This window comes from Rhamphochromis sp. 'chilingali' (genome assembly GCF_963969265.1).
Source record: "Rhamphochromis sp. 'chilingali' genome assembly, chromosome: 19".
Classification (NCBI taxonomy): Eukaryota; Metazoa; Chordata; class Actinopteri; order Cichliformes; family Cichlidae; genus Rhamphochromis; species Rhamphochromis sp. 'chilingali'.
In genome coordinates this window covers 14,038,092-14,049,147 of record NC_137946.1, presented here as the reverse complement: position 1 = coordinate 14,049,147, position 11,056 = coordinate 14,038,092, and the positions used below count along the sequence as shown (strand labels likewise).

The window sequence follows — 11,056 nt, the reverse complement described above, 5'->3', positions numbered from 1 at the left end:
GAAGATGGTTTTATGGGTCTAAGATTTAAACTGTATAAAGTTTGCACTGACGGCATTATATGCTACAGGTATCGGCGGGATAAAGATGGCGAGCGAAAGCAGGAGGACCCCATGTCAAGATTTTAAGAGCATGTGTTTTGTATTTACTTATGATTTGTTCTGAATTAAAAGAGTAAAGGTGGAAGTATCGATGGAAGTGACCATTCATATTTATATTTGTTTACTTTATGCTCACATGCTTCTGTTGGCTCGGTTTGGAATAGCTGAAGCTTGTGAATGACGACTATCAATTTCTGTTTGAAATATATATATATATATATATATATATATATATATATATATATATATATATATATATATATATATATATATATATGTATGATTTATTCAGAACTGTCACCAGTTGCATCACCTGTCTGTATATTTTTGTATTTTTTCACATTGAGAGAACTCTCGGGTCTTGGCCAGAAATGCTGTAAATATGTTGTTGGAGTGCCGTGTGGGTTTAGGTTTTAGCCGTTCACACTGCTGAATTGGTACAAGTGCAGCATCCATCAGAGCCACAGCCCAGTTTCTAACTGCTCAAACACAGAAACGACACACGCAAGGAGATATCAGCACGTCCACACACATGCATTTAACATTTACACATAGAGAGAACTCACGGAAACTACGACACACCGCGACACATCCATGAATTGAACAATATGTTTTGGGTTTCGTTATTTGAGGGTTCAGTGTATTTCTTAATATCTCTCTCAGCCATCCTTATCATAGTGTGATATTCCTTATAAAGTATATGAATTTTTACAGAAAAGACTGATTACAAAGTTACAACAGAGTCAGCTGATGCAGAAAAATATATTTAACAATGACAGTATCAAGCAAAATAAAATGTTCCAGTTCAGTGAAGCGCTTGTTGTAAATTAGCTATAAAATAATAAAAATTAATTTAAAAAATGCTTTCTGAAAATGGACTCAGCAGCCTTCTTTTTTTCCTTTGTTTGCTTGTTCCTGTTAATAGTTGGACTCCCACCCCAGTTCCACAGGTGAAGAAAATAACAGTCCGGCCAGAGGAGGGCACTCATTCTCCATTTACAGCTGCTTACACAAGCTCCACTCAGATGTATTTGCACAGACTTGCTCTGGCTCTTATTTGCTGGTTGCTTCCCCACCCTGCCTTCACTCATCGGGGGAACCATTTTCTCTTTAGAAAAGCACACAATCACGAGGATCCCTTCTTTTGATCGCATGATATGCTGCAGTGCCTGACTGTGTGTAGGTAGACATTCAGATTGCGTGTAAGGCCGCTGTGATGCTATATCCCTGTGATTGCTTAACCTCTTTGGATTAGAAACTCGCAAATGCCACGTTTATTTATTACCTGAGCTCGTTCTCTTCATGAACTCTGAATTTATTTCTTATTATGCAGCCACAAATTAACTATCGCCGCCAGAAAGCTTTTAAGCTTACTGACTTGCCAATGGGCAGGTCATTACAAACTCCTGCTGTGCAACCAAGCAACCCACTGAACTTTTGTTTGTGCTTGTGTAAATCCCATTTTCCCTAAGATATCCCAGCTTTGAGCAGAATCAAAACATATCACCTTTGTAGAGCTTAATAAGAGTTACTGAAAGAAGTTAAGTGGTTTAAATTACATTTTATCTCAAACTACTTATTCGGTTCCTGAAATACAGAACATTGTTATTCTATCTGACCCGAGCCCAGTGCCTGATGCATTATAACTACAAGTGACAAACAGAATCAGGCAGAAGGATGAGAGAACATCCATCAAAGACCTTAAACAGGATTCGAGCTGACAAAACGGTGAAGTCTTACAGCCATCAGGTTACTAACATCCACATGATTCTGTTATCCTCCTATCAGTCATCATGTCTACTTCATGTACCAAGGCACGCAATGCATATACCCACAAGCTGGTGTAAGAATGCACAGTTGGACTCTCGAAGAAGCCAGATGCCTGACAGATGGATAGATGCGGGGAGAGAGAAGAGGGGGGAAAAAAACAACAAAATTAAGTTGCTTACTTCAAAGTTAGAATTTGAAATTTCCTCCTAATTAAGAAACCGACTCTGTGAATAAACTCTCTCTTTAATCATTAAAGTGATTCATGGTTTGCAACCCTGATTCGCAGATGTACAAACACTCCAGTGCATGTATCCCGTCTTACTGCCAGGATGGGGGGGGGTTCCTTTTAAACAAAAAAGGGTGCTATGATTTACCAATCACTCGGACCCAAAAGCAGCACAAAGTCAAAGGGAAAACGTCTAAAAGATTTATTGACTGAGAGATGGTGGACTGAGTAGAGGCTGAGGAGTGAGTAGTCTTTAAATGGCGAGCTGGAGAGTAATGCATTGAGCAGCGAGGCAGTGATTGAGCAGGGAGGTGGGCGAAGAGAATGGTTTGGTGGTCATCTGTCTGCAGACAAGCAGATGACAGTGAGCAGACAGGCGATTTGGCACACACAGGAGGCTCAGCGGAGGTGACCGTGCGATCTGCCTCGGAGGAGTACCGAGGGGTTGGTGTGCCGCTGAAGCTGACTGAAAGAGGACGTGCAGGTGTGGCGGCCGCAGGGACCTCGGGCAGGGAAAGGAGTGGCCATGGCCAGGGAAACGCAAACACACAGAGATACACAGAAACACCCACAGAAACAGAAGGGAGAATGCAAGAGAGACAGAAACACAGGGACCAAACCAGATTTCTGGCAGAGCCACGACAGAGGGATGAGGAATGAACGCTTCCAAATGTAATAATTAAATCATGCCAGTTATTAGAATCAAATTTCTCTCCAAATATGAAGAATGTGAAATCTGGTGGAAGGAAATTAATCGTTAGACTGTTTGATCTTATAACTCTGTGCAATGGAGCCTATAGTCATTATGAGTTGCAAGTCTGTCGCGTTCCACCGGCAATTATTCACAGCGGGCTTCAAAATGGGCCGATGAGGGAGCAGTGCCTCTTTTTACCTGTTGCTGTACAGAGCTGCAGTGACATTGCTGGATTTGGATGAAAGAACAGCTGACGTGCGAGTGCTGGAAAGAAGATTCAACTGAGAATATTTTTTTTCCTAGGTATTCAAAGCAACCTCCAAACCTCTGAACTTCTGTACGGGGAAACCGGTGAAGCATTTCAGTACAACACAAGCTATCGCACAACTCAAAGCCAAAAGCCTTCAGTGGACCTGAAGGCCCCCTCCTGTTGTCTTCCTGGAACCTTTACTTTTAGTCCTAACTTCAGCAGGGGTAGCCTTACGAAAACAGTGGGATATTTTCAGTAGACAGGCCCACTTTTTTTCTTCTTCTTTGTTTTTTTTTTACAGTTGCATGAGCTGTCAGAAAGGCATGCCTGTATTCGTCTGAACAGCTGTAACTCTTTGGTTAAGCTAATCCTCTTACATCTACATGATAATATAGCAGGCATCCAGGAGTCTTAAAAAAAATTCACCAGGAACAGTCAGCGATAGGCTTGCTTCACCGAGATGCTTCAGTCACACAGCCAAACATACGGCTCTAACAGACGACTGTCAGTATCATTTGTTACCTTAATTACAACACGACAGTGGCAGCCTGAAGTGGAGGATCAAACGCAGAGCCATTCCTCCTCGTTCATATTTCATACCAGCCCGCTGTGTTTGACTGATCCCTTCTTCTCCTCGTTATGCTCTCGCACCCCCGAGGCCCCACCTGGTGCCAGCTTAGCTGTTTGTGCAGGATGACTTTGAGTTCATTGCTCAATTGTTCGTGTCTCTATTGTTTATCACGTGCCGTATTAGTAAATCTGGATGATGTCAGTTTGGATGCTTCATTGCTCTTTATCCATGTATCAGACTGTCTGCATGAAAATGAGATGATTCATCCTCAGACTGATGATGGGCAGGGTGTGGTGCAGGATTTTTGCCATTACGATGACACTTTACACCGGTGTGAAAACAGCTGTCATCCCAAATCCCTAGACCAAGATAATAACTCCTCCTGCAGTTAAGTCTAATGGGTTCCTTTGCTTTTCTCTGAGTCTTAAGGGCTCATTTAAAAAACACACACACACACACACACACACACACACACACACACACACACACACACACACACACACACACACACACACACACACACACACAGTGCAGTCAAGACAACCATCAAAAATATTTGTATGTGTTTTTTCCCCTTGTTTCTTTTTGTGATAATGATTTGAAATGGATTGTGATTTTACTTTTCTTGAAAAAAGAGAAAAAAACCAAACTGAATACCCATGCGCACCCAATTAAAGTGAGGAAGGGCGGTTTGTGAGAAATTTTACCTCGTGCTTATTTAGCCGAAAAACAGCGACGTGGAAAAGATTTTAATTTTGCACCGTGAGGTTTTGCCAACCCGAGAGAACGAAAGCGATTTCAGAGTACAGCCTTGTGGTGTCACTTTTACTAAGCTGCATCTGCAAAAACAGAGCTTAACCAGTGAAAGCTTATAATGTCACCTGAGCCAAATGCACACGTTTCATTTTGTAGTATTAGTGATGAGGTACGATGCCATTAGGATGATGGCCCACAGAAACATGCCAGCATTTGCATTTTTAAATTTCTGCTTAATACCCCCGTTTGCCTACTGAGGAATACACAAAATACCAAATGCACACGTGTACAGCTGGAAAATAATAGATAATGAAAGCATGCAGACATTTTAGGGCATTTGTGGATGGCTCCTGTTCTGTTGCTTCAGAAAAGGAAGAGAAGCAGAGCTGAAAATATCCGATTGTGCAGTGAGTCAAGATAGAAGCTCGTGCGTGGCTCTGCCAGTAGAGCTTGGCTTACAAAATGTTAATGTGCATTTTTACCACTTGTTCCTGATGTGTAAATAGCTCTTTAGCTCATTACATGCTCTGTGTCATTATGTCACTGTGAAAACAATTTAAGACCGTTAGAAGTTCACATCTACTGAATGTCAGGCTGACCGGACTTAGACAAACCTGAGGATGCTAAAGATCAGCTAAAGTTTGATCTGCTATTGACTGCAAGGTGATTTGACATCCTTGGACCATCAAATGATTAGTTAAGTGATCTTGAGCAAAATCCTGAATGCCAGACTTTTAACAAGCCAGGGTTTTGCTACTTTTTTTCCCTTCCCAATACTGACATCAGACTGAATCCCATAATTTTAGAGACGTTAAATGTAAAACCACAAAAATAAACTTAGTAAAGGAAAGAAAAAGCGGAGAAAGGGATACTTCAAATCAGCAAATTAAGTCGATTACCTAAGATCCACAGACGGGTCCAGATTCTGGGTCTGAAAGGTGAAGTGCATTTAGTCTGCATTCTTTCTAATGGCCACCAGGGAGTAATCGCTCTCATTTTGTTCTACAAACCTCTATGATCAAATTCTCCGACTTCTCCCTTAGTTTAATACCTCCATAAACATTTACCTGGTGACTTTCTTGTCTCAATTGCTAGTTTGAAGTTCCATCTAATACAGCAAGGTGTCTATTTTGTAAATGATGGTGCTATTTAGAGTAAAAACGTATGATTAAGCCGAGTACGCTTTAGGGTGTGGCTATACTTGTGAGTGACAAGTTGCTACTGGATAAGCAGTGTTTTTGGTTTCTCAGACTTGGCTTCAAAAACCAAGATGTGGGCAGTGTGGCTACATTCATGCTTTATATACAGTCTATGATATCACCAGTGTCAGTGAGGTCAGTGAGATACATCACATGAGCGATGTTTTAAAAACAAATATTTCAGTTTTCCACTTTTTTTTTTTTGACACATTTTACACAAAAAAGATAGAAAGCGGTCACCTCAAGGCTAATGCTGAGGGAAAAGTCAAAACACCGCTGAGGTCGGTATGATTTTTTGCTTTGTGGCGGTGATTTTTGCAGCTTTACATCCAGTTTTCATTCTAGACCGAAAGGACTAACCAGCTGACAAACTAACAGCTTCGGTGAATTCTCTGTGACCGTGAAGTGTCATTGCTTTGCCAAAGACAGTAAAATGACCTGCTTTGAGTGCGTTTTTACATACAACATCAACACCGTTAGAAGTCTGGCAGGAACGTTTTTATGGCTCCATGACATTTATCCAAGTACATCTTCTGCTCGCGTCTATGTTTGAATCCTCAAAACAACTAGCTCTACTAGTCTCACAAAGCTCTGCATTTCACAGGTTTTGAACATTTCATGGCAATCACTAAAACAGGGATGACATTCAGGTGTCCTAACTAAGCGGCGTCGACAATAAACGGGGTGTGAAAAAAAACGCGGCTGACAAATAGCTTTGTTTTCTACCTTTAGTGGGTCATTCTGGTCTAAAGGCTCCTCTGGCTCACACTCTGGAGGTCTTAGAAGTTTTAGATTTATATTTTAAAGACAAATTGAACTTCACAAGGACATTTCTCATTTTATGTTTTCCTGTTGAAGCTCCCATTGCATCTTCCTGCTGCAAGAAGAAGAAGAATTTCATGCATTGAATACAGTAAATATGACAGCTTTGATGATATGGACACCCTCAAGCGGCATCTGAATGCATGCTGTCTGGACCCTCTGACCACTTACTGTATATAACAGACAAACAAACAGAAATAAAGTTTGACGCTTAGCCTATAAAATGTGCAAAAGGCTTTGTTACTGAGTCGGGATGAGTTGTTGACTTTTTGCTTGTACGATATTTGCACTCCAGTGAGATCCACAGAGATGCAGGCAATGCTTTTTCTAACATTTGACCTTTATATTTTCCGAACAACTTTCACAGCAAGTAAACAAATACTACTGTTGTGCACACGATATGTAGAATATAGACCCCTTCTCTGCATCATGTTCACATATAGCTCATTACAGACGTTTGCACATCTTCACAATCCATCCTCTGACATTTGTATACTCAGGTTTTTTGCAGCTGAGACTTGACCTCTGACTCAACTGTCCATTTTTCTTCTTCAGTCTTTCTCTCTGGGACACAGCAGATCCTTAACCTCGGATTTTGGGTGATATACCATGTGCTGTGTTGTCAGTGGGCTGGATCATTTGATGGTTGGAAGTGGATGTACAGTAACCCAGATGTTTTACTTAATTATTCTGCTTTACAGACATTACATCAACAACAACAAAAATGAAACAGCTGACCCCAGGAGAACGGGAATTGCTGGTCTCGCCCTGCCCAAATTAAGCATTGGTCTGGCCTTGTTAGCAAGCTTGAAATGCTAATGTCTGATTTACATTTTATCACTTAGATTTAAAATATGCATTTTCTCTTGTTTATGCCGCTGTCTTTGCCAGACTTCCCAGAAAAAACAGCCATGAATTAAATAAGAAAATAGGTTGTGCTCAAACACCAGTGCTGTGATTTAGCAATGTTATTAGCTCTCTTGATATCACACTGTGGTCAAAATGACTGAACTTACAGAAGAACGAGCGGATCCGTGGCACATTTCATTACTTAAGTACTGGCACATCTCGTGGAAAGATGCGCTTCAAAATGGACAGAGAGATGGTACAAATTCATGCACCAGATTTCTAATGCTATTTTTTTTTAAAGAGAACACAACTTCTAATAGCCAAAGGCCATATTGCAGAAAAGTTGCATCATGAATCAGGTGAAGTAGTACTGAGCTGATCCATCATCATTTCGTATTCTTTAGCATTTCAGACCTTAGCTCGATTCCATCATACTTACATACATACAGGTTAATATCCCTCCCTGCTCCTTAAAGGCAATAAAGGCTCAAAAATTGTCCTCTCTGTTTTGTCCAAACACACTGATTTCTTATTCATGGGGATTAATTCAAGGAATATTGGCTGGAGTCTGATGGGCTGGATTATAAGTACCGCCAACTTCCTGCTGATTTTATCTACAGCACAGTTTACAAAAACTGCATGCCAGCGTTTGCAATAGGACGGAATTAATTGTAGTGTTGGAGTCAAGACGCTCGTGAAAGTAATCTAAGCGACACCGGAAATCGTGTTACATTATTGTCAAAATAAAAGCATTCCAGAAAAAAAACAAGATACCAGCTGAGTGCGAAACTGAGATGCGCAAAGAAATGAAGTGCTTCCTATAGCGCCATGTTTTAAGATATTTTTATTCAACAAATGTGTGAAATTACAAACATGTTATCAAACAGACACCAAATATATTAGTTTGCAAATAGGAATTTATTTGTCAAAACAATGAATGGTAAGTTGTGAATCATGTAAAGGTCATATATTCTCTATTTAGTTCTCTTTTTTCCCCAACTTGCTGGTTCATTCGTATAAAATGTTATCGGCCTATATAATTTTATTTTGAAGGTGCTTGCCGGAAATTCCATAACTTTCTTTTGACCTACGCTTTTGACGCTGCTGTTATGGTAACGAGAGTGGGCGGAGCTTGCCCGTGCCATTCGACTCTGGGTTTGATGCGGTGTTGAAGTCCTTGGTGACCAGCTTACAGTAGTCAGAGCCACGAGCGCCCAACTTTTGATATCCAGCGCACATTCAGTTCGCTGACTTACTCAGAATACAAAGTAGACGTTTTCTTCCAGTTTCAGTCTAATTTTTCGAGTAAAACCAGGCCAGCTTAGACCTGTCGCGCAATATATCCCCACCACCTTTCGTTGGGTTTTTTCCCCCCCGCAGCCAAATAGTCTGGTTGCTGAAGGAATTAAAAAAGGAAATTAAATCAGACTTTTTTTCCTGGATATTTTTCCCGAACGTGGAGATGTGGAAGAAGGTATGAAGCGACTGCTATGTGAGGACTAAATGTGTATCTAACAGATATGCAGTGAGGTGCCCTGGTTGCAGTCTGCTCGGTCATCGAGCTGAGGGGGGAGAATCTTTCTCTTTTTTAGGGGGAGAAGTCGTGTGGTGCACAAAGAGCTTATTAAGCCGAGCATACAAGTCTTTTTTCTTAACCATGCAGCCCGTGTGCTGACAGAGGGCTGAGCCTCACGAGGAGTTGCAGCACCGCGGTTTGTTTCTGCCTGTGTGTGTGTGTGTTTTTTCTAGACTTTCACCACAACACAAAGTTGGACAAGTTTTGAGCCTGCTTATAAACGCTCACTGTCAACGGAGCCACGTACGGACAGGCGTTAGTCAAAGTGTGCTTTCTCTCTGCGGCACAGTGTTGAGGCTTTTACTGAAGTCCAATTTAAATGCGGACTGGTTTTCGGTCAGTGGGTGCACAGCCGAGCTGCCAGTCGAGTGGCTGCCAGCGCCACTTGGTTTTTAATTCAAGTCGATTCATTTTTCACCTTCTGGTAACGACACCATGGAGCTGATATACCAGAGCATTGTCCTGCTGGGGTGCATCTTCCTGGACTGGGCTCTTCTGTCGACTGCAGATGAAGGTGAGTGGTTTTTTTTCCTCTTAAATATTTATTTATTTTCATATTATTATTATTATTATTATTATTATTTTCTTGACGTGCTGCCCACACTTGTCTGGGTGAGTGAAATGTCCAATTAGCATCACATCCCGTCTCTTACCAGCGGGAAGTGTCGTAAAACCACAATGCATTTTAAAAAGCATGCTGTGCAAAACACCACACAAGTCATTTTTTATCCAAGTAATCGCAGAAAAATCACGGCCACAAGCTCACTGTTACTGATAAATAGCAGTAAGAATGTCACTGTAGATACTGTGTTTGCAAGAAATGGCTTTTTTCTCCTCCATCTGGCAGTGGATTATTTAGTTTGTTTTGACAGAACTGTGTCACCGTGGTGCCAATCAATATTGTTTTGTTTTTTTTTTGTTTTGTTTTTTTACAAGCTCCTTGTGGCTTCAGAAAGGCCATTTCTAAGACCAGCTCACTATTGTTTTTTTCTTCTTTTTTTCACTTTTAAGTCATCACAAGGTTCCCACTCTGCTTCCTGGGGGATTATTAACCAGCTTACCTTAAAATCAATACTAAAACATTCAGTGGGTAGAGGCTAGTACAGGCGTGGTGTGGTTTTAGTGGGTTAATGTAGAGTGCTTTTAAACTTTTACATTAAGCCCTGGAGGGAAAAAGGAAATCAAAACAACAAAAAAAAACATCTCACATTTCATATCAAATGTGTAATCTGGATCATAATTTCTATTCAGTTCTGGCAGCAGGCTTGACATTAACAGGCAAATTGTCCTGGATCAGCTTTGTGAACCATGAAGGGGGAGAAACAAGGCAGCCTGAGATTATCTGTCATAATGTTAAAGAAGATGATGGTTTCAAATGGTCTGGTTTTTACAAGGGAGTATAGCTCCACATCATCAGCATAACAACAGGGGCAGTGTCTGGATAATTTGCTTAATGCAAGGGTGGAAGAGTAACTCTGAGTGAGCCACGCTGACAAAAAGCAGAGGAGGCTGAGTGTTTATTTGTTCCTAGTCTTCTGACACGTCTCTGTCTTATTGTGACATTAATAGGGACGTTTCGGCTACGCGGAGGGTACTGCAAACTTATTTAAGTTTGTTAAGGCTGCTGCCGAAACATCTCTCTGCAAAAGCCATTTATAGAAAATGGTCTTTGGAAATAATAGGCCTGTGTTTACCGAGAATCAAAGGATCACAACTGGGTTTCTTTAAGAGCTGTTGAACTGCAGGGTCTTTAAAAAGTACCTTACTGCTGTGTAGGCTGCTCGCTCCTGTTCACCTGCGAGGACTACGTTTTATTCCACGTTGTGCTTTTTCGTTTTTGGCACTGCTTATAACTTTGCACACAGCACTGTAGTCATATTTGCTCACTGGCTCACAGCTAGTATGTTTATTTCCCTCTCCATCACTTGTTGGCATTAGTTAATCAAGGCGAAATGACATGCAGTCTATATATTAAGTTAAAGCAAAATGCTGGCGTTTCTCTTGTAGTTTCCCAACACGTGCTTCTTCAGGTAGTTTTACTAATTTTACCATTATTCACCCCCCCACCCCCCGCAAAAAAAACCAAACAAAACAATAAGGCTATTAAAAAAAAGCCCACTTTTTCCTGGGTATTTCCATTCCAATCGAAAACCGTTCTAAACAGGAACTCCATGTACATGCATGACTTCACATATACAGTGCTGTGAACACAAATCTGTCAGCTGCATCTGGTTTGAGGTCTCA

At 41.1% G+C, this 11,056-nt stretch overlaps 1 protein-coding gene across 1 annotated transcript in view; it reads left to right on the top strand.

The window, feature by feature from the left end:
- Window positions 1–8,373: 8,373 nt before the first annotated feature.
- Window positions 8,374–11,056, top strand: part of ephb4a (eph receptor B4a) — a 43,652-nt gene continuing 40,969 nt past the window's right edge. Inside the window, exon 1 of the mRNA XM_080867812.1 lies at window positions 8,374–9,326. Within this exon, the coding sequence (XP_080723938.1) occupies window positions 9,248–9,326 (79 nt within the window). The 5' untranslated portion in view covers window positions 8,374–9,247. The remainder of the gene's footprint in view (window positions 9,327–11,056) is intronic.